The sequence below is a fragment of the Wolffia australiana genome, chromosome 3 (assembly GCF_029677425.1).
Source record: "Wolffia australiana isolate 7733 chromosome 3, ASM2967742v1".
Classification (NCBI taxonomy): domain Eukaryota; kingdom Viridiplantae; phylum Streptophyta; class Magnoliopsida; order Alismatales; family Araceae; genus Wolffia; species Wolffia australiana.
Genome location: NC_135837.1, coordinates 1,360,850 through 1,385,850, shown reverse-complemented (window position 1 = coordinate 1,385,850; position 25,001 = coordinate 1,360,850). Strand labels below are relative to the sequence as shown.

The 25,001-nt window shown below is 41.4% G+C and overlaps 1 protein-coding gene across 1 annotated transcript; it reads right to left on the bottom strand.

The window, feature by feature from the left end:
* Window positions 1–23,463: 23,463 nt before the first annotated feature.
* Window positions 23,464–24,019, bottom strand: LOC144700560 (histone H3.2). The gene has a single exon (XM_078571993.1). The coding sequence runs from the start codon at window positions 23,946–23,948 to the stop codon at window positions 23,538–23,540; it is 411 nt and encodes a 136-aa protein (XP_078428119.1). The 5' UTR covers window positions 23,949–24,019; the 3' UTR covers window positions 23,464–23,537.
* Window positions 24,020–25,001: the final 982 nt, after the last annotated feature.

Genomic DNA, 25,001 nt, shown 5'->3' with positions numbered 1-25,001 from the left:
TGTGCCTAAAAAAATTAAACTCTAGTGTGATTTAATTCTAAATATGATTAAGATTCTTCCATAAATTCCTAAAAATAGAATTAACACATCCTCTCTAACTTTTTGCCTATGGGTTTCAAATTTTCTCTCGAGACTTTTAAAGTACTGAATTTGGATGTTATATTTAATTTTATACAACATTAAATTTCTAATTTTCTACTAAATATATACACTTAAAAGGAAAGCTGCTCTAGAAATTGTTTTCACTAGAACGTCAAAACCATCTCACAATTCCTGCCAAAATTTAACTCCCTTCACCATGTCTACAGTTCCTGCCAAAATTTAACTGTCAAAATTTAACCTAGCTATCCTTAGTATGGAAGAATATTTCAAGCATATAAGAGAAAGCGAGGGGAGTTGTATGAAGGGACAAGAATCTGACATTGCATTTTGAAGCACTAAGGTTGTTAAGACTTATCGAGAAGGCTATTTGGAGGAGGATTAGGGACATATTATCTTCATAGACCTGCTGACATGTTAAAGGAAGGACAAGCGCTCTTGAAGAAGACTCAAGAGAAAGAGTCAATGACATCTTCATTCTTGTGAATTTTTTATTGTGTTTTGAAACAAGAGTGTGAGTACAGCTTGTGTATGTAAGTTTAAAAATCTGATGGTTTTGGCTAAATACCATCCAAACTAATATTGACTTATTCTTTCTGGATTTTAAAACCTAGTAGGTTAGTGTCCAAACAAGTGTAAATCAATATCTAATAGTGAGAAGAGTGGTTAGCATTAATATAGCACATAATAATTGGAGTTATGAAAATATATGAGGATAATTTTCAAACACCAATTCAAATCCACTTCTTTGTATTTTTCACTATTAATTTTTCCAAAAATACCCGAGCCATGGCATGCATATGGATTAATGGGGAGCACATGATATCGACTAATTTTATTCGTGCCTCTAGGAAATAATCCATCTTATACAACTTTCTTTCTAATGTTTCCAACATGGAATAAGTTGAGTGGAGGGTCGATATGAATGCCATGGCTCTCAAGATTAACATCTTAATGATGCCTGGGAGCTGGTCAAAATTTTACTTTTTTATCCAAATGATGCTAGTGTTCAATTTATGTTTGATCTTTTAGGATTACATTGTAACTACCATTCTTCACGTTACATTGTAACTACCAGAGGTTGCATAACCTCGCGGTACACTCTGTATCTCTCACCGTTCCTCGATCTGTGGAGTGCCAATATGTGCACTTCCTCAGGTCGGGTCACCAGAGGGATGCCTAATGCATCATATTTTTTGGGTTCCATTCTTTTTCTACAAGAGTGTGGGCGAGAGAGTTCAAGGTGATCAAGATTTTTAGAGAAAGAGCACCACTTGGCCCTTGGGGCAAGAGACAACAATGTTTGTGTGATATCTTGAATGTTTGATTTGAATTTTATTACCTTTTTATGCAAATAAATTCCAATGGATAGCTTAGATTTCAAGCTTTCCAACCCATCAAACTACCTTGAAAATTTCCTCTTGAAGCAAAAGTTACATTATTTCGAGTTTACTACCAGTTGGTGCCCAATTCTGATTTCTTACCCTATTGCAACAAAATGTTTTGTTTAACGTTAGATCTAATTTCTTATACAAAAAATTTCCCAAAATTTTCTAAACATATCATTTAATTTTAGATCCTATCTAAAATGAAATAAATATTTATTTCATTTATTTAAAATAGTTTTGACTAGTTTTATTTATTTCATTGATTTTCCTATTTATAAAATATTTTAAAATCCAGAAATATATTAAATCACCTAAAATACTTATTTCAAGATCTATTTGAATTATAATTTACTCTCTGATTACTTTCTCCTTGAGGATTCGACCCTAACTTACCCTACCTATTCTAAGTGAGGATATTTTAATAAATATTGGTTTATCAACTCTAGAGCCTTAAAATGACTTATTTAACCCATATTCTGGTTTATCAACATACTTTAGAAGAAGTTTGTGTGGCATATGTGTACCACAAATTCTCCATCGGGCGCTCTGTATCGGCCAAGTATCACAAGTGGGCTCACCGTGAGTTTGATATCAAAGGCCTCAAACGGTGGCATACTTGCCAACATCACCGGCTAGATATATCCACGGTGACCCGATGGCTCGTCAACCAAGGCGTGATTAGTGCAAGGTATGATATTTGGCCTGCGGATACAGCCTTAGCTCGCCGACCTACTTTTCTACATGATCGACTCCAGATGATTGTGGCCCAGTTCCTATTGAGGAACACAAGAATCTTATGGGAGGAACATGGACTTTCGTTAGACTTCTTATCGACGGCTATGGCCACTTAGATAGGGACCTCTCTGATCTCCCTTTCTCGACACTCACGCATGATGGGAGTTTCTCATGATGTTCCTTTTGGAATAACTTTTGCAAGAGATTCCTTACACATGCCTAAGCTCGACACATTTAGCACCTAGTGATCATCACTTGCGTCTTGTTCTTCATTTAGAGATTCATGCTCCGTCGCCTACCTACTGATGATAGAATGACTTCTATTTCTCATTATATTAATTTGCGCTACCATTAATGCCCGTCTCTCCTGAGGTTGAGACTATGGAACACCTCTTCTTCCATTTTCTTTGGAGTTCAAACTAATACATCAGCTGAGGCTATGTTGATACACGATGGATTGCTCCTCTATGAGGAAAACCTTCATTGTATCATCATATAATCAGACTCACAATTATTAGTCGATATGCTCCTTCTAGGCTCATGTTCCTAGTGGAGTCTCTAGAGTGTATGGCGGGACCTCACGTGGTATAGTACACACCTCACCAACATTTGTCAACAATTTTGAGAGGGGAACTAGACGACGGATGCCCTCTCCAACAATGCAATACACTCTTCCACCCATTCCCTCTATATTACTTGGTAGGATCTTCCCTTAAACATCATTAAGATCTTTATCAAAATGGTAATATCATTAAATTCTCAAATTAAAATAAATCATATAATCAAAAAAAAGTAGCATCATTAAGATTCAATGAACATAATGATCTAGAGGTGGGACCAGGTCGCCCCTCTAGGAATTGAGTAGGCCATGTAAACATACAATTCCAGGCTAAATGACATGTATCTGGATGATGCAAGTATAGGTAGGAAGATCTCGCTCCTCAATCGTCAATAATCAATAACAGTTAACATAATACCATGAAAATGGACATGCACCTGTGATCTAAAAAGTTTGAAATTTTCAAGAAAATCATTATCACACTATGTGAAGTTTCTAGCTAACTTTCGTCTCAGAATTAAGAAAATTCCATCCATTTTATGAATTCTATCCCAGGCTTTAATAGTCAACTAAAATAAAAAACAGCAATATACTTGAATTGAAATAATTTTTTATTATTACGAAGAAATTAATTCATATTCAAGTATTATATTTTATACAAATTATTTAAAACTTTCTCAGTATGGACCATACCATTTATCATGGAAATATATGTCACTAACAAGTCAGTTACACATTATATATCTCATTCAAATTTATACAATACATTCTTTATAATACATGCATGATTACATCTTCAGACTAAGTGAATTAAGATTAGATCATAATCACAAGATCACCAGTCTTTGAACATTTACTATATTATTCCAATGATCGCCTAGCTATTAGTGTGGTGACACCACGGCAGATAGTAGGAGCTCTTTAGGGAAATATTTTACTAAATTTATCAACATGATTTCATGAATGGCGTGAGTACCTAACTCACATGGTTGTGTAAGTGGTATTTAGACCTGAAACAACAAGATGTATTGTGGACAGACAGTTCTACTTTGATTATTCATAAAGATGATTGAGTGTCCAAGGTGGGATTGTGGACCCTTAATGTAAGAGGAGACATCATAACAAAGATGTTGCAATGAAGTCATTGGCCAGTGGTGTGGAATATCGAAGAAGCTTTCTTTTATCACTTCCCTCTACATTACAAATTGGGATGATGATAACATCCAAATTCATGAATTAATATCATGTGAATTACACATAAGTATGCATATTATTTAGTTTAATATGTATGTTATCATATAATTATATGATTAATTTCATATTTATATGAATTTAATAAATTTCCCTTACTTTTAATTTTTCATAAAACTTCATATGGCAAACTCACATTGACATAGACTTTTTAATAGGCAACGCATGTACCAATCAGATTTCTACTCCTTCAATCCTTTCTTCTGGAAGTTGAGAATAGACTGAAATGGATGTTCAATGACAAAATCACTTTATTAAACCTTACTGGGAAAATTCCAAGTAATTAATTGATTTCTACTCATAGATCTAAGACATGGATGCACAGAGAAGATAGATATGGATCTGCCCTCAAATTTGAGCCCAAAACTCTTTCTATATCATAGGATATAATTAATTGAAGTGAATAAATCTGAATATTTGATTATTTCTCTATCCTCCTCAATCCTCATCATAGATCACTAGACATTTTTCCGCAAATTCATTGAAAAGCGTAGATCATTGGCATGAAAATCAATGAACTTAATCAAATACCTACACATGTTATTGTGATCAATCCAATATGATACTTGTAATCATACATCTTTTAAGGATATTTTTGGATCATTATTGTGAAATTACATTTCATGCATTTGTTTCCCCTTGTGTTAAATTTACATTTTTTATATTTTTTATGATTTAGAGGCCCAATATTTAAGTGGTTTAATTTAAATGAAACAAGGAAGAAAAAAAAATCGGGCAGCAGCTAGCGTCCAGCCCCCTAGCAGGCTAGCACAGCAGGCGTTCTAGCTAGTTGCCAACTAGCAAGCACATACCTTCAAGCCAATGGCGGTTAGCAAGGTCCAATATTCAAGCATGCAAAACACTGTAAGTGGCAGCTAGACATGGTAGTTTTGTTCTTTTTGTGTGAATTGTGCGAATTTTTCATTCTGTTTGGTTTTGTGAACAGAACAAAAACAAATTCGAACAGAACATCGCAAAGGCCCGTGTGCAGTTATTTTGTTCGCTTTGTGTGAATCTTGTTCTAGTATTGTGCGAATGTGCAAATTTGTGCAAATGTGCATATTTTGTTCATTTTTTGGAAAAAAAAGAACAAAACAAAGAACAAGGCTCTATGCAGTTCTTTTGTGCAAATTTTTTGTTCGTTTAAAATGAATAGAACATAACTACCATGTCTAGTGGCAGCACAGTGGCCCATAGAAGGTCTAATGGTGGATTCTACAGCTTGGAGAGCTGCAGCATAGTCGTGATAGCTCTCCAACAGCTCTATAATCTTTTAGAGCTATACAAGAGTCATGATAGCTCTCCAACAGCTCTATAAGCTTGGGAAGACCCCAAAGGAGTTGTAAAACACCATGGATAAGTGTCAACACAAAGGAGTAGAGTTGCAAACCATAGCTAGTGGTGGCAATCTGTGCCCCCATCCTCAATTTTTTCTGAATCGGGCCAATCACAGTTAATTCGTGCATAGATTTATTACATTCACAATTTAATTCTGATTTGAATATCATAGATTAACATCTTTTAGGCATTTTAACAAAGACATATGCTTTATCCAAATTTCCTTCGACTTCCTCTTATTTATTTTCAATTTTATATTCTAAAAAACACCCTACATTCATGAATATATAAAACAATCTAATGTTACTCTATTAGGATAATACACCCCTTATTATTAATGTATTACTAACTCTTAATTTACCATTATTAATCTCTATTATCGTTCACTTCTCTCTTTCTATCTAATTTTTTATATCCTCTTAAAAAGTTTATGTTTCCTTTTGGGTTAAAAATCTGTTTGGAAACAGAGCTCTTTTATCGCGGGATTAGACCAGCTATTAACGTTGGCTTATCTGTCAGTCGCGTCGGGTCTGCTGCTCAGTTGAAAGCCATGAAACAAGTCTGCGGAAGTTCAAAACTGGAATTGGCACAATATCGCGAAGTAGCCGCCTTCGCTCAATTTGGGTCAGACCTTGATGCTGTTACTCAGGCATTACTAAATAGAGGTCCAAGGCTTACAGAAGTGCCCACGCAAAGGATAGGTGAAATGGATACGAGTGCCGACTTGGGTTTTGGTTGATTTTTACTTCGTCTGGTTTGCCCGACGTGACTATTCGTTTGAATGTGGTTGCGAGCGGATACTTCGAGCGAGAACAAACAGCAAAGTGAGGGTTTTCGAGAGCGAGCTCTGCAGGGGCCCCTTAGCAACACCGGCTCCTAACAACAGCGGCTTCGGCCCTATGAGGGAGGCAATGCATTTATTCGCGCGCGCGCGTCACGCGCAATATAGAAACCCCGCCTAAAACCCGCGTTTTCAACCCGAAATGGAGTTTGTATCGTCAAAGTCTAAAACTCCGGTTTTAGATGCTGTTTTTCTAAACAAAAATTAATGTTAGGGCTGTGTCGAGACCCGAGAATCGGGTCAAGGAGCCCCTCATGCACAAGCGTGCGAGCGCGCGCATTACACGAGCGCACGTATGTGCGCGAACCATATACGGCCGAGCGCGCAGGGCGCGCGAACTTTATGGCTCGGATCTGAATGAAGAACTCAAATGATCTGCAGCGGAAGACTTTAACAAAACCATACTAACATGAATAAACCATGAAACAAATCACCTCATCATGGATCATATCCTTGATCCCATCGACCCTTGAACGATTCATGTAGAGTTTGGTGGCGACAACGTCAACACACCATCTGCGGACACGGCGCCACCATCTCTCGAGACGTTCCGCATCATGACTCGTCGCCAACATCAACTGTAGAACCGGCCTGACAAGGACCAAGTAAACGCACCGGCATCAGTCGTGTTTCCACCTACACACGCCCCATCACGCATCATGACACATCGTCAACACTAGATCCAGAACTGCCCTTTGATGTGACACAATAACACATCGTCTACTTTTATTTTTTTCATTTCTTGTATTTTCTCTTTCCTCCAAGGCCACCAATGTTGTACGATACACATGGTGAATTTATTTTCAAGAATTGAAGTTCTCGTCTTGGAAGATCTGCCCTAGCCCTTTCCCTCCTCGGACCACCACTGCCGTTGTTGCCGCTGTCGTTGTCGTCGTCGCTAGAGGATCCCATTTGTTAGTTGTCCTAGGTTCCTTCATCCGCACTAGTCGCCCGTGCAGGCGGCCACACCAGCTGCCCGCACAGGCACTGCCCGCGCAGGCCTCCATGCTGGCCACCAGCACAGGCACGGCCCGCGCATTCTGTCACACCGGCCGCCCGCACAAGCACTGCATGTGCAAGCGCCGCCAGCGCAGGCCGCCCGCACACACACCACCCGTGCAAGTTGCCATGCCGGCTGCCCGCACTAGCACCACCCGCACAGGCTACCCGTGCCCCCGGACGCCCTCGCAGCTATTTGCTGCCCGCACTGGCACCGTTTAGGTTTCGGGGCGCTGCCCCAAACCTTGCAAGGGGGTGACTCCCCCCTTGACCCCCCGCCAACTGACTGCACAGTTGGATCTGCGACATCTTGTCGAAGCGCACGTCAATCGTCCCGCCAACGACGCATCGAGAACTTCTCGCAACCCCACCACGCACTATCCGATGCTAAGGTATTCCTAAACTCTTTGCTGTCCCGTGTTCTTCATCCAGTGTTCCTCGAGCGTTTATCCACCGCCGTCAGGTTTGCTTTGGATTTTGGATTTTCAAACAACTAGTTGAATAGGTTTTGAATCTTCAAGTGGACGATCGTTTGAATTTATTGATTTTTGTGATTAGCATCACCGTGGTGGTTGAAGACAGTACTCCCGGCCTCAACGAGGAAAGGGGCTGCACCACCACTACTTCATCGGATTTAAATCTTCCAATTTGATCGTGTGATTTGTGGTCTGATTTATCATGCCCATTCCTTAATCATCCCAGTACCAAGCACCCATCGTCACCGCCCCCCAATCCCCTAGTCATCCTGCATTAGAGTTTCTCATTGTACAGCGTCTAAAAATATCCATGAGATCCTCAAAATGCCAAACCTTCTCCTTTGCCTAGACGAGATCTATTCAACCTCCATCACCATCATTGCGCCATCCCAATTGCATTAGCAGTGGAGTGGAGAGCTATAGGGAGAAAGGAGAAGAAGGGGAAGGCCCCTGAACATTTGTGTGTGACCCTCTAGGCCCATGTATAAGTTTAATTATAACTCTGAAAGCCCAATAGCCTTTATTTTCCTTTCAGATTGATTAAATATATCATCATATAGATTAATTAATATCATATCAATTTAACACAAACAATAGGTTGACTCTCCAGCCTGTGGGGTGTCAAGGTACACCTCGTGCTCTAGAAGATACAAAGGGGGTTGTATTTACTCACTTATGGAACATATTTCTCACAGGTTACAGTGTATGTATATTACCTCATCTGCCTGACGTTCTAAGAACGAGTTAGGGTACAGTCAATTGTCAAACCCTAATCGGTCATACGAGTTAGTATTGATGCATTATGAGATGATCGCAGATCTCTTCTCTAATATATAACTGCCTTAGCCAAGGAGTTCATCCTGTTGGATCTTCATGAGAATAAAACTTTTATCAGGTGAGTTTTTTTAATGGTTTATCGACATTTTGAATTTAATGAGTAATTAATCATTCTTGATGCAGGTTATTAGAGTAGTTAAAAGAATACTATTATTTGATTTTATAAATAATAATATTTTATCAATATAAACTAGGCTTAAGAATATTAAATATATATGTAGGTTTGTTTTGGGTTTTGAACCCAATACCTCTCAAGAGTTTGTTTTAAAAAGGAGGGCCTTTAACCATTCCTCTTACTTTACTTTTTTGATATAAAAGAAACAACTATATATATAATACCTTTTTCGGCCCATTAGGGTAAAGGAACTATAAAAGCACCTTTTTTGGAAAACGTGCTCACTTTTTTAGACGCCCACTCTCTCTCCAAATTTTGTGCTCACCTTGGGATGTGAGATCAGTTCTTGCTTGAGGGCTTCAAGCTTCTAGAAATCGGGGCTTTGTCGGTGGATTGATTCAACATTCACTCTTTGGGATCTGCATTTATAAAGACTGGTGAGATCGTTTCATAATAGCTGCTATTGATATTTTCAAATCCTCATTCCTGAGATATTGGTTCATTGATTCAATTCTGATAATCTTGTTGTGAATATAATAACAGTTTCAGCCTATGATCTGCATCTTGAATCGAAGTTCTGATATAAGTAGTTCAGATTATTCATCACTCATTTTATATTTCTTGATTCTTCAATCTGAAATTCAAAATTGAATATTAGAATCTGAGTTTACTAATCTGAAATCTGAAATTGACAATTCCAATATGATTTTTGATTCTTTAATCTGTAATTCAGAATTGGGTATTTGAATTCTAAATTGACTAATTGAAAATTCTAAATTGACTTTTCTATTTTTGATCCCTGAAACCACATAGTTGAAAGTTGACACTGATTTTCCTAATTCGATTCTAAAATTCTTGATTCAATTATTTGAAGACTGAGCTGATTATCCAGATTTAAATCATCGGTTATCTACTCTGAAATGCATTCTTGTTAAATCGACTTCGTGATAATCGATGTATTGTTAATCACTCATCTTATCCATATCATATTTGCTTAACTTCATCAAGTCAGTGCGTTCATATAATTTGATCATAGCACATAATTTGATTCGACATTAACTGTTAGTTGAAGTTTATCATTTCATAGCAATTCAATTAATCTGATTGTGACCATACTCTTCAACTGATTCTATTTGTATTTGTCAATTCATTTCAATCAGAAATTTGATTGAAAAATCGATCATATTTGTTTTGGTCATTGATTTGATAATACTTCATCTCATCTGGTGTGCCTAAGTTTTGACTTGATCACATTGTGGAGAAAATTTAATCAATCTATAAAATTGACATGATTTTGACTTTATCAATTACTTTTGACCTTTCATAATTGACTGAATACGACTAAGACGATTGAAGTGAATCTAGATTGTTATTAGACTTTATTTGATCACACTGAGCTTATTAGCTTTGACTTGAATTATTGAATTGAATTTGAATTTCCAACAGGTTTCATTCTACGATTCTGTTTTGATTTGAAATAGATTATTAAGATTCTGTATTTGATCCATATTACGTTAGATAATATCAACCTGAACTTGACTGGAAGTGACTTATCACTCTGAAGTTGATAGTCATGTGTCTTTTGATCCATTTAATTAGGAAATATATTTGGACTGAAATTGAAAATTCTAAAAAGTTAGTGTGTTGTCCAAGGGCCAACTAGGGAAGATTGGGCTTTGTTCTATTGCAAGTAGGTGGTCACCAAAGCTGAGAAGATTAGCTTGGGTCAGGAAAAGGAGGGTGGACGTTAGGAGCTCCGTGGTGCTGTGGAGGAGTCGTCTCTAGTTTCCTTATTCTTGACTTAAGTGTAATTGTAAGGCGAGAGTGACGCTCACTCCCATATAGTGAATTGCGGTTTTTTAGAGGACTTTCAGTGGGCCTTTGAGCATGTGACTATCCTGAGATCTAGATGATCTCCCGCGGCTGCATTAAGGGCACTTTTGTGCCCCCCAGCAGGGTAAAATACTGTGTGAAGGCGAGAAGAGTGCTTGAGAGACAATATTAACAATGAATAATAAAAGGACAATTAGATCACATAAATACAAAAGTAGACTAATTCACCCCCCTCTTAGTCAACACATCCCATAATCTTCCTTGAGTTATCCTCTTATAGCGAGTATGGACGACCCCATCTTGACAACTAAATTGTCTCCATGAACTTCTTGATGTACTCAAACTAAGACCCTTTAGAATCCCATGATTAGAGACTTGTAAGCCATAGCCAAAGCACAATTTTTCGTCCACAAGACGTCTTTGTTGTCTCAAGTCTAAGGACCACTTACACAATCGTGATGTCAATCAACCTAATTGATTGTTTGATCTAATACGATTCATGATGCAGGACGACAATGGTGTCATCGTTCAGTCAATACCGAGGTAAGGCTTGGGTACCGGGTGCTAGCGCGGACGTCATCGTAAACATCGTCCATCGATGTGGACCTATCGAGATGTGACTATGTGATGTGATGCAAAACTAGGTGACAGTACGTGCGGGCCCCGACTCGTGGGGTTGCCGGGTTCCGTGCTCCGGGGTAGGCGATCAATGACGATGACGGTGACCTCCTCGCCCTCGTCGAAGCAACAAGGGAATCTATGGTGCCGAATGGATTAAATCCATTGGTGCTCTCACGTAACGAACGGGCTCGGCTTGTACCTAGGGAAGACGCTCTTTGGACACTCTCGTGTCCGTTATACTCTCACCTACTCTAATCTGAGCGCGGTGGAGTGCAAATCGAAGAGATATACGACAATGGATAATTAATAGGCAGGCTAGAGGAGCGAGGAACCTCTTGGAAACGTTGTCTCAAAGTCGTACACCCGTCGATGCGGAGATATCGACGAGCAAGGTCGGTGGGCTCTGCCAGTGGCAGCACGACGTCGCTCGATTGGAGGTGTGATATGGCTCAAGAGCGGTGGTGCAGGAGTAGAGTCGGCAGGGGAGAGGCGCGGAGCGCGAGCGGCGCTCATGGAAGCAGACCTCAGAGCAGCACAAGGGCAATGGCCCTCGGTACAGGGCGGGGGGACAGCCCTTGGGGCAGCGAGGAATGGCAGCCCAAGGGACGGCAGCCTTTGGGGTCACGCGAAACAGTGGAGCTCGGGCGGCGGTGCTCGAACGTCATAGAAAGGCGGCGCTCAGGTGGTGGCCCTCAGGCGTCGCGAGACGGCGGCGCTCAGGCATCGCGGGATGGTGGCGCTCAGGCAGTGGCCCTTGGGTGTCACGGGACGGCGATGCTTGGGCGGTGGCCCTCGGACGTCGCGGGACTTCAGTGCTCGGGCGGTGGCCCTCGTGCGTCGCTGGACGGCGGCGCTCGGGCGGCGGCCCTCGGTCATCGCTGGATGGCAGCCCGAGGCAACCCTAGGGCGTCGTTGGACGGCGGCCGCCTAGGGTTCCAGCGGCAGAGTCCAGCCAGAACAGGAACCCGACAGAACGGGATTGGGGGGACGGGACGGGTGATGGATGTCGGCCTCGTTTTCGTTCTGCCCTCCTCTCTCTCACTCTCGTTCTCTTTTTTCTCATTTTTTATTCCTTACTTTCTTCTTCCTCTCACAAGAGGATGGGATGGGATTCCTTTTCCAAAAATTCAAAAGACTTCTTTTCTTAGGGCACCCTCTCCTTCCCTTATGTAGGGAGGGTGATGGGCCCTAAGGAGGGACCAAAAGAGGGCGAACCCATTAGGAAAAGGGGCCCCTCTTAAGACCACTAAAACAGAGTTCTTAAAACAAAACTAAGGGAAGAAAAGGAAGAGGGTTTGAAGGGGGAAAGACAAAACGAAAGGGCCTTTGAAAGGATAATGGCCCGAGAAAATCAAATATATCTAGATACCTTTCGCCCTTGTCTTGGTGGGCCGATCTGGCGGGGCTCGAGCTGGCGGGTGTCACCGACGACGGTGGGGTCTTTGGCGTCGTCTTTGATGGAGAGGGGTCTAGTTCTCTGCCAATCCTCAGGGGATCGGAAGAACTCAGCTCCGATGAGTTGGGGTCGAAGGCAGCGGCCTTTGAGGGCGAGTCGGCTACCGGCGTCATGGGTCATCTCCGGGCTTCCACGTAGGGCTTGCACACGTGCGCTCTCATCCCTGCACTGAACTTCTTCGCGAGGCCTCGTCCCCTTCATGGTTAACTATCCTTTGCCCTATATCCTTGACTGACTCGTGCCAATCGGGAGATAGTAGCAGGGAGGTGGTCGTGGCAAACTCTCTCACACTGAATGGGTCTAGATAGGCCGTGATAGGGGGGAGAAAAGGGTATCGTTACGGAACCAGGTCCGCCATGTTACATGTGGAGCGAATCCTCCCCGGGGGAGGAATATCAATGACGTAGGTAGGATCGCCTACTCATTGGAGGATCGAGGACAGGCTTGCGCTACAAACACGTACCTTTGTTGCCGTCTCGGGAGAATAGCTCTCCAGTCTAAGTCTCACCACAATACGGTGTCCCACGTTGAACACTCGGAATCGGCAATGCGAGTCAGCAGCCTGCTTGTGCGATGCAATGAGAGTCGTGATCCTAGCATGAGGGTGCTGATGCAACAATAAAACATGCAGGGCTGATGCATAACCATGACGTTCTATGGGTGCTACTATGGTAGGTTGACGAGGAACATGGCCGACGGCGATCTTCATAAGACTCAACCCAGTGGAGCGATCCACCGAGGAGTTCAGTGCGTGTTGGGCGGGGGGAGTGGGACAATGGTGCTCGACCATTGTCCGGGGGATGGCATGGCGATCGTGACACAGATGCGTCCTACCATCCATCTATGGGGTGACGAGCGTCGGGATCGTCTCGGGACTCCAACTCTCTTGAGTGATTCTGGGTTGGACGACACGCCTTTGCTCTAGGTGGGTTGCGCGGGCTACTCAGTGAGCGACGCGTTCGGCCGAGCATGGTGGGGTGTCATCGATACCACGTCCCCTCTCTCAAGGGGGCGCAGGATGGCAGACGACCACTAGCCCGACCATCCTGGTCGGAGCACTCTTCACTGTCAAGTTCGTGGTGTAAGGGTACCACGAGACCCATTGTTTCCGGGGCACAAACGAACATGTGTTCATTCGCCCGGTGATGGCAACATCGTGGTGATATAACCACGGTCTATACCACAAGAAGTAAGAGTTCATACTCTACTCACAGTCAATGAACTCCTTCGGCTTCCTCGACCCTTCAAAGATGGAGTCTTCGGCCTGGACACTTCTATGGATCCGAGCTCGATGCTCTTCGCTTCGGCGCTCGATCGTCCGAGTGTGAATCGCGTACTGGATAATCTTCGAGACGGCGACTGATGGGTCGTCGAGGCGGGGTCGGGTAGCGCTCATGGTCAACCCATCGTCGGGGTTGATCGTCGGGGGAGGCATGGATGTCGAGTATCTCGCGTGCCGGGTATCGAGTAACCTTGTGGGTTCCTCGTACCTGTGGTCTTGGGTTCGGCCATAATCATCTCGGTGAGCCGGAAGATCGTCCTCGAATCTGCAAGCATGGTCGACTCGTGTATCTTGACTATCTAGGGCATGGACGTCTTGGGGGACGCGTGTGGGATAGTGGTCATGGCGGAGGCCTCTCCAGGCCTCGTCTCGCCATCCCTCCTCATCCACTACGACATCAGTGCAGGGGCTTTGAAGGCGCTTCCAGGGTCGTAGGACCCATGGGGGGTCACGAGCTCGGTCTGATGCCACGAGCACAAGGGCAGAGATGGGTGCCGGCAGTATTGTAAATCAAGCCAGCAGTCACTCCAATCCTTTAGCGATGGCACTCATAACGCGGTGGGAGACATCCTGGACTTCGGTCTGGTCCTCGTGGGGTCAAAAAGGCTGGTGCGACCTTCTTCGTTCGTCCTGCTCCTTGGCTTCGTGTAGTAGGAACCCGGCGTGCGGGTTCGTTCATGGGATTGTTCCCGTGCGAGTGACGACTCGTCGTCGCCCTTTCCTCATCGTCATTAGGAAACATGTCCCTGGTGACTGTGAGGAGTTGCGTCGGGATCGTGATCATCCCCGGCGGGCGCAGGCATGTCTACGAAGACCGGACAATCCGGCAGCACCCCTAGCAATGGGTGCGGTCCGTCCGGGGGCCAAAAGAGGTAGTGACATACCACCTTCGGCGTCCGAGGACGGCATGCAAGGTGGCTCATCGGGCTGCCTCTCTTGATCGGCGGTGAGTCATCTCGTCGCGGGGAGGACGCACCTCCAGGTTGCATCCATCTGCTAGGTCTCGTCTCAATGGCCATGGCTAGTTCCTTGAGAATCCTAGATGCACTATCAAAATGATGAAATGCAGATGCGATGATGCAGGTATGGAGACGTGTTGTGAGCGACCACAGCCGGGCTCTGATACCAAGATGATGCAAGACGTCATCTAGGACGTCATCCGATCGACACCAAGTATGATGGCTCGGTGCCGATAATGGATGATGGTATTGAAGTATGAATGTAACTACGATGTAACTACGATGGTATTGTCCGACGGGTAACCCAAATGGGTCGATGTAACTACGATGCAAGTATGAATGTCCTATGTGTCGTACGTGCAATCTCAAACTCGAGGGAGGCGCCGAGTTCCAAGCTTTGACGGGGTCACCGGGTGATGGCGATAGTGGCCTCTCGAACCTTGTCGGAGTGACGTAGGCGTCTACGACCGAACGAATTCTATCCGTAGGGCTCACATGTAATGGACACACTTGTCCGTACTAGAAGACACTCAAATGTCGTAGTTTTCTCTCAAAACCTCTCTCACCTACCTAGCCTGAACGCGCTGGAGTCAAGACAAAAATATACTGCAAAAGGTAAACTAACAAGCGACAGGAGAGGAGAGCGTATGATTGATGGTGCACACCATCGAAGATCGTCGACGACGTCGTCCGCGCCGCCCACCGCCGTTGTCGAAGCTCAGATGAGATTGCTCGACTTATCATGTTTTGTTTCTTCATTCTTATTCGTGTTTTATGTTTTCTCATTTCGTCGTTGTGTATTCATCGTGTGCGTGACGTGTGCGCACGCCCGTCGTCGTCATCAAGGGAGGGATCCCTTTGCCTCCCCTTGTTTTCTTTATATACTTTCAGTATCCCCTTGTTTCTTTGTAATGGGGCCCATTCTATAAGGGCCCCCTAATGGACCCTTCATCCCCCTTTTGTTGACCCACTTAAGGGCCCATCCTATTCCCCTTTATAAGGGAAGAGGGGGGCAACCTAATCCCTTAGACCAGGAAGAATTGAATTAGAGACTGTCTTTGTTCGTTTCTGGTCTCCCTCTTCTTCAGAGAAGGGATAGCAGAGAGGAAGGGGAGAAGAGGAAGGTTGAGAAGGGTTGGGAGGAGAATCTTACCTGCTTGAAGGTTTTCCCGCTTCCTTATCGTAAGGTGAATGTGCTGGTTTTATTTTCGGGTGGATTACGGGCTCCAATTCGAATGACGACTGTCACAGGTGCAAGAGGGGAATTTCTTCAGTGCGAGTGATCAGCTGCCTCAATTCTGACTCGTTAAGGTCAACGAGCTGTTGTGAAATGGGCCACCGTCTCCCATGCCACTGACCACTTGGGACTTCACCTGGGCAGACAAAACGACACGACGGGAATCGATCCTTACTCATGTCGTCTGCCGCATGGTCTTCATTCGGCCTGATGAAGCAAATTCAACAGGATTTGAGTCTCCCGATGCCGCCAGCTGCTCAGGACTTTGTCTGGCCAGACAAAACGATCTGGTGGATTTGAGTCTTCTCATGCCGTCGACCGCTCAGGCTCCATTTGGCCAGAGAAAATAATGGCACGATGGTGATTGAATCATTCCCTACCGCTGATCCCTCAGGGTTTCGTCCGGCCAAACAGAAATTCTGGCCCGGACGTCAGGCAATCGGCTGCTCCGCTGATTTCTTCTGCCAATGGAACTCATGCGCCTGACAATCAAACCCCCCTTTGGGGACCTTCGATCGACAAAAATTCAGGCCCTAGTTGACGGAATATTCCATGGTCTCTTTACAAACAGATTTCCGACGCCAGAGACATGAATTACCCAGTTGAACCTCACGGTAGAACAACATCAGCCCGAAGGAGTTGGACCATCACTCTGTTCCTAGCAATCGCCCGGTCAGTTCAACTGACCACAATTTGACCTGGGCTGCCATCAAGGGCATCATCAGCTACAGGTCTTGCGAGACTGCGACCTTGAGTCTCACCAGGCTGAGCACCTCCAAGCAACCACATTACACTGGGAGTTACAGCCCGGGAGGTTAGTGGTCCCCAGTGTTGTATGGTCTTGGCTGACCGCCCACACCACCGGCAAGTCGTCGCGCCACCGGACGAGCATGTCGCCTTGAAGGTGACTCAACTCGTTACCGCACGCTCGCCGCAACTGTCCCACTGTGTCGGTGTTGTACGACAAGCATCATCGCGCCGACTACGATCAGTTGTAAACTTGACCCGCGACCGCTGCCGCTCTCCTTTCCTCTCCTCCCTAGGCCTTTACATAGAGCTCCTGCATTTTCATCGCTCCTCGAGCCGCCATCCACTCTCCAGCGCCTCTCCGCTCCACCCGCTTCGACTGCCATCAACCGTCAACGAACCCTGCACGACGAGCCACTACCGACGAGGTACGCTGTCCTCTCGCGTCGTTCATTTTATTTACCTTTTTCAGTATTTTATTGTCTTGACTCCACCGCGCTTGGGCTAGGTAGGTGAGAGAGGTTTTGAGAGAAAACTACGACATTTGAGTGTCTTCCGGTACGGCCGAGTGCGTCCGTTACATGCGAGCCCTACGGATAGAATCCGTTCGACTGTAGACGCCTACATCACTCCAACGAGGTTCGAGAGGCCACCGTCGCCGTCACCTGGCGATGATGTCAAAACTTAGAGCTTGGCGCCTCCCTCGAATCGGAGCCTGCACGTACGACACGTAGGACATTCATACTTGCATCGTAGTTACATCGACCCATTGGGTAACTCGTCGGACGATGACACCGTCGACGTTCGTTACCATCATCTATTATTGTCACCGAGCCATCATACTCGGTGTCAACCGGACGACGTCCTAGACAACGTACGACATCAATTCAGGGATTTTTTTGGATCAATACAGTGAACTCTTCCCACTAAAGAGCACCCATTGTCTATCCTTAGTGTCTCTACACTAATGGCTGCTAGATCGGCCATAATAATCATATGAGTGATGCCAAATAATGATATTTTATCAAGATACTTTGATGTCGTTCTTAAGTTTCCTTCAAGTAGGAATATTTAAAAATTTTGCTTAAAGACTAGTGACCCCCATACTATCTTCACCTCATCATAATTCACTAAGTCTCATCATGTATTCATGGACGTCATTATAAGCATCTCATGTGCACTATAATGAGTATGTTTTATTAATGAACATGCAATGAGATATGTAATGTGTAATTGGTTTTCCGACCACATATACTTACATCATTTACCTATAAAATCCCCAGATCTTAAACTTATGTTATATATTTAAATATTTATTCATCTCCAACAAGCTATATATAGTTAATTAATATATTCTTATTTTGCATCTAGTTCTTATTCATTCTCCTATATATTTTTTCTCTTATATTTTATTAAATATATAATACATTTATTCATTATTACCCTATATATTCTTATTCATTCTCCTATATATTTTATTAATGTTTATTTACTTTTAACTGATGGATATTATGTGGCGGTCAAGCCAATCACATTATCATGTTTATTTAAGTTCACTGAATGAAATATTTACATTCATTATTATTCTGTGTGATGTTTATAATGAAGTTCATGAATATGTGCAATGATTAGATAATTATGATGAGATCATAATACAATGATCACTAGTCTTTAAACATGCATTCTAAATATTCATGTTCGATGGATAATCAAGACGGGTATCAAATTATCTAGATAAGTATAGCTGATCCTGTGGTTATTAGTGTGGTAACACTAAGGACAGATAGTGGGTGCTCTTTGGAGAAAGAGTTCACTAAATCAATCCGTATGAATCCCTGAGTGGTATTATACCTAAACGACAATCAAGTTGATTCATGTCATGGTTGTATAAGTGATCCACTGACTTGAGACATGAAGGACATCTCGTGAATAGATGACTATATTTTGACCACAACTTACAAGCCTCTAATCATGGGATTCAAACAACTCATAGCTTGGATGTAGTAAGAAGCTCACAATTTGATTGAGTGGTCCATACGGGATTATCTGCCTTAGTATAAGAGGATATCAACTCAAGGAAGACAATGCATAAAAATCCCCGGCTAGGGTAGTGAGGATATTGGAGAAGGTGTTCTCCAATGATCTGCATTACGCATCAATACTAAATGAATGACAGATCAGGGTTCGATGATAAACCATACCCAAAGTCATTCGGGAGTCCCGCGCAGATGATGGATTATACGTGTACAGTAACCGATGACGGTAAAGGCTCAATGAGAGGGTTAAACACTAATACTACTTGGTATCTTCTAGAGCACGAGGTGTAGCTTAAAACCCCACGGGCTGGAAACTTAACCTACTGATTGGGTTAAATCAAGCATTGATTAATTAACATATTTTTAATATAGTTAATTAATAAGGTTGATCAATAAATGTTATTGGGTCATTAAAGTTATTAACTAGAAGGATACATGGGCCTAGAGGGTCACACACACAAGGTCATAAGGGCATTGGTGGATATATTTTAATTTTGGGGTTTTTGAGAAAAACCTTTAAGTGAAATATAAAGAAGGAAATGTCTCTCATTTCAAGCACCCATGCAAGCCAGATTTGAGAGCCCCTCCCTTTCTCCACTCTCCTCTTTACTCATCCAAGAAGAGTGTTTTCATGGTGAGAAGATCATCTAGATTTTCAAGAAGAGTTGAAGAAGAAGATGTGGATATCCAAGAGCCGAGTGATCACGTGGATACTTCTAGAGGCCGAACATGTGAACGGCTTCAGAAAAATCTCGGTGCGGCAAAGTCAAGGGTGGAGCTAGTTACCCAAAAGTTACACTCAATGTTTTATTTTAAAGATCGATTATGAATCGATCAACACACTTTCGCATCCATGGAATTGTGTTTTTCATGGACGAACCTAGGCACCGAACCCGACAACAATGTCAAGGTTTTCTATCATACGTATAACATGTCAATCAATTAAAATAAATAATAATGCACGAGTATTATCTTGCAGTCTGCTAAGAATATTATCTCTTTCTCTCTCCTTGTCTCTAGCTTATCACTTGTATACTTAATTGGAATCTCAACATACCTTTTTCACTATCTTAATCTATTCCTTGATTATAATACGAGGAATAGATTTGGTCATCCTATGTATTCACTTCCTCCAATATCAGAAAAAATAATCATCGTATTAGTTCTACTTTTCTCTTTTTCTTCCTTACTCTATTTTTATTACTTGTCATTATAGTATTTTAACTTCTAGATAAGTGTTTATTATTTATATATTTAAACATTAAAAGATAACAATAAGATAAATTTTCATTATATTTTTTATTATTTATATATTCTGTCTTTCATTTTTTTATATAATTGAGTTCATTCATTGTCCAAGTTTTCATGATATTCTACTTACTCCTCATTCAAGCATTAGACCTATCTCTTAGTACGAGCACATGTGGGGACAACCTGTTTCATCCCTAGACATACATGATTGAATCTAAACGTTTATAAAATTTAGTTGGGTACACAAATGAACTTAACAATTTACGGCATTCATCTTGAAGTCACCTTATTTGCATCATCCATCTTGAAGTCGCCACAAAAGTACCAACTTTTGGAATAAAAATCATTTTTTTAGCCATGTGGACCCCGCTTGTAAACTACCATGTGGACCTAAACAAGGAAATAGTAAAATGAAATTTTGGTACACTAAATGAGATTTTTCCTTCATCAAATTATTATTTTTCATGCATACTACAATGCTTAAATGAGTTAGGTGATTTTATTATAACATAAATTAAAACTACTTCTTCATCTGATATGTGTATGTGCATCAGATTGCATTCATTTCAATTAAAATATGATGTTTTTTCATAGAATCTGTGTTATATTAAGTACAAAGTCATAAAATAGTGTTTTGATTGACACAACTAATAATTAGCCTCAACCCAAATGAATTTCCCTGCTATAAATGATGGAGCAGATCAAATCAAGTTAAATGTTTTTAAATCCCACATATTTTAAATTAATTCACATAAATATATTCTAACTTTTAAGATTAATTTCTTTCCAAATTTGAGGGCAAAATTTTTGAAAAATTATAAAATCATTCTGAAATATAACATACTATATTATTAAAATAGTATATATATACTCACTAAATGATAATAAATATGTAAAAATATTCAAGCCCTCCTCTTAGTTAATTTTAAAAAAAATTTGCCTTGTTTCGGAAGCATATTCAAGCCCTCCTCTTTGTTATTTAATCTATATCACTTCTATCATGGATTACCTCAAAAAAAAATCCTTGAGTAAGTTAAAGGATCTTTGCATTAAATATTAGTTTTAAATCAGTTACTTTTTTTCAGCACATTTTATTCTTCAAATATGTACCATATTCGTCCCACTTTTTATGGAATGTGATATTAAAATCGATTTATCCACCCTTTTTATGGTTTTGAACTCGTAATGAAATATTATGTATCATGTGCTTAAGGTTAAATAAAAATAACCCTATTAAGCAGCTCAAAGTTTGCCAACCAATATTATGTGCCTTCTGTGCCCATTTTTTCAACTTATCTCTACAACAATTCCTAAAGGAGATAGATAGTTGAATTTATTAAATTTTATTTTTAATGTATTATTATTGAATAATTATTTTTTACAAATATGGATGCATTTAGCGGGGCTTTAAGATCAAGCGATGAAGCTGACGATGAGTGTAACATTTCAATCAATAACATGTTAATTTTCTTCAGAGATATTATTTTAAAACATTGAAAACTTGTCATTGAAACTAGAGCTTCACCATAAGAACTTCATCACAATTAGAATTTATGTTATTAGGTATGTACATAAATATGAATTTTCTTATTGAAGATGTCCTCAGAGTCTATAACTCCATGTATGAGATGATTTAAGTAGCTTGATAGGAGAGGAAAGTATTAGACAAGACAGATAGTGATTATAGTGATAAGATCCCAACCGAGATCGTATTGAGAATGAGGTTGACCCTAGTGGAGTGGACGACGCTGAGAGGATGAGAGCGGTGGTGAAACAGGGGAGTAGGAGTTGCCAGAGAGACAGAACTTGACAGAGTGGACGTAGAGAGAGAGAGAGAGAGAGAGAGAGAGAGACTAACAAAGGAAAATACTACTTAGCAACTCATGTCCTGCCCTCCAATGAGGAGGGCTACATATTTAAAGGCAAATGCAAAGGAAATGCAAAAGATGAAAATGCTTCTAGTGGGCTGACTAGACATGGTGGATAGTAATATATAGCAACATAAATTCTAAGAGTATCAATGACAACTGAATGAATACTGTTAACTTAAGGTGCATAAATAGATCAAAGTTGGTTGAATATCAGCCCACTTGAAGATGAAACCTCTGTTTGCCACTACAGCAATAATAGATCTGATAAGGATTAGGAATAATTTATTATCCACAATTTTGATAGATTACCTACGTTATCAATCTCAAAAGATTGGACAACTAGTGAAAACATGCCTCCTATGAATGTCAAATACTTAAAAAGGATGAATGCATAGATAGAACCCAAGAAAACTAGTAAAAGTGCAACACCAAAATCTACCAAAGCTGAAGTAAATGATTATTGAAAAATTGTGGACTTATTTTGCTTACTTTTCTATTTTTCTTGATTCTTATTTGTTTTATTAATCATGATGAATTTGAATGCTTCTCGAAGGTTCTAAAGAGTGAACAAGCGTTGTTTTGTTGGAAGTAGCGTGAAGACCAAATGGGGCCAAGGCGAGCTAAGGAGAAAGGGAGACTGAGTAAAGTGGAACAACTTGAAAATGAGAATATTATGTTTTACAAGATTAGCTATATATTTTATGAGACAATATTCTTCGAGATTCAATATCTATCAAGGAAAAATAAGAGCTATCATAACTACTTCCTATATCATAATCAATATCATAATAACTTGATAGAGATTATAATGGTAAAGGGATCAACTTAAACACTTTAGCCATTATTTTCTCTATCAAGGAAGTAATTATAATATTGATTATGATAAATTAAAGTAACTTGCTGCACAACTACGAATATCAAAATAAAATCATGAGAATCGGTTGTTGAGATCTCGGGAATGGATGCAGTGAATTTGATAATATCTGTATTTGAGAAAATTCGATATGATCACTTTAAATGAGGGTGTTAAATTAAGTATTAAGTCCAGATATATGATCATCAAGTCACTTGTCCACATTTCGATTTGCCAATTAGGAAGTGTAAATAATAATAAAAATTGTGTTCTTATTTGACTAGCTATCTTGAACAGATATGAAATTTAATTGATATACGTCCGGATAGAGAATTTAAACATTGATTTTCGTGCTCGCATGGAAATATAACAAGTAAACAATGGAAATAATGTTGCAATATCGAACCGCAGATAGATTAACAACACAACTGTACTGCTAATATAACTACAAGTAAACAATCTTTATGAAAGATGTTATAGTTAATATATGATTTCAATCCTAATGAAAATTAGGCTGCATTCTATGCTTGACATATACTGCAGCGTTCTCGAACAAATTTGAGAGACTTGGGATGTATGCATAAATTCTGACTGCTTGTGCGGGGTTCTAAAAGAGTTTCGTCCAAGAAATGTTTATTCGGAAGAAGCTAACAAGAGATTCAAAATGTGTAGCGTCGAGTGAAGAAAATATGAGTCTAATTTCAACAACGAAAATACACATCGCGTACAACCATAGTCAGCGTTACAGCGTTCTCAAGCCCTTTCACCGCGAATCCGGCGAGCCAACTGAATATCTTTGGGCATGATCGTCACACGCTTCGCATGAATGGCACAGAGGTTAGTATCCTCAAACAGACCTACCAGGTACGCCTCCGCGGCCTCCTGCAGCGCAGACACCGCAGAACTCTGAAATCTCAAATCCGTCTTGAAATCCTGCGCGATCTCCCTAACCAATCGCTGGAATGGCAACTTGCGGATCAGCAACTCGGTGCTCTTCTGGTACTTGCGGATTTCTCGAAGAGCAACAGTTCCAGGGCGAAATCGGTGGGGTTTCTTCACGCCACCGGTGGCCGGAGCAGATTTCCTGGCCGCCTTCGTCGCCAACTGCTTTCTCGGCGCCTTCCCGCCTGTCGATTTCCTCGCTGTCTGCTTCGTACGCGCCATTGCTAGATCGAATTCCTCCGATATCTCCGAGTTTACTTGAATTTGAACGTCTGATCTACAACGAGTCGAAGAGGGGAGAGTATTTATATGGAGCGGAGAGGATTTGAATTTTTTAGGGATGTTATTGGCGGGAAAAACAATTATCCTAACCGTTGAATAAAAGTATTAACGAACGGCGCAGATTAGTTTCTACGGAATTCCGGATCGCGATCCTCGTGAGCCAGTTTCCTCGTTTCTGATTGGCTGTTGTAGTGCCAGTCTCGAACAATCGTCCGCATCATCACAACGTTGGTCTTCGCGATGACGTCATCCGTCCTCCTTTGTGTCATTGCGGATGACGCTTACGTTCACGTGAGGGACGACGGGATGCCACAAACGTTGACGCATTCTTTTATGTCGACCGTCATTGTCCTTCGAACAATTGTGGAGGTGCTGGACGAGTCCACTGATTAGTGTTCCCCTGTCCGGATTCCGATATTTAATATTGGTTGCGATATTGGCATCCTCCTTTCTCTCGAGGATTGCATGATGATATCAGATATCGATGACAGATCACTTTTTCAATATCCAATTAATAAGTTGGAAAATAATTTAATGATTATTTGTATTAGTATGAAGCATAAAAATACGTAATTAACTTTTACTCTCTTCTTGTTTGCATAAATAAAGTAATTATCGTTCAATTACTTAACTACTATTAAGTTAAGTGTTAATATTATAAAATTGGGCTAAAGCGGGACTGTGTTGATTGGTCTATCATTCTGACAGGTGTGAGTTTAACAGGTGTTTTTATTCATTGACACTATACCATTGCAAAAGAAGAATGTATTCAACTGTTTTATTTTGTTTTTTCTAATATGTGACTATGTTTATTTATAAAATTAACTGATATCCAGATAGATATCATCGGTATGGATTCCAATATCCGATACCGGCGTCTTAATTCACCTCCTTCTGGAACCCTTCGGTATCCGTCCCAATATCCGATATCAGGCAATAATTTGATAATCGCGTTTATCCGATACTGGCATTAGAAATAGACTATATTTCATC

Bases quoted from the DNA above. Each gene is read 5' to 3' on its own strand.
- LOC144700560 (XM_078571993.1), bottom strand. From the start codon at position 23,948: ATGGCGCGTACGAAGCAGACAGCGAGGAAATCGACAGGCGGGAAGGCG.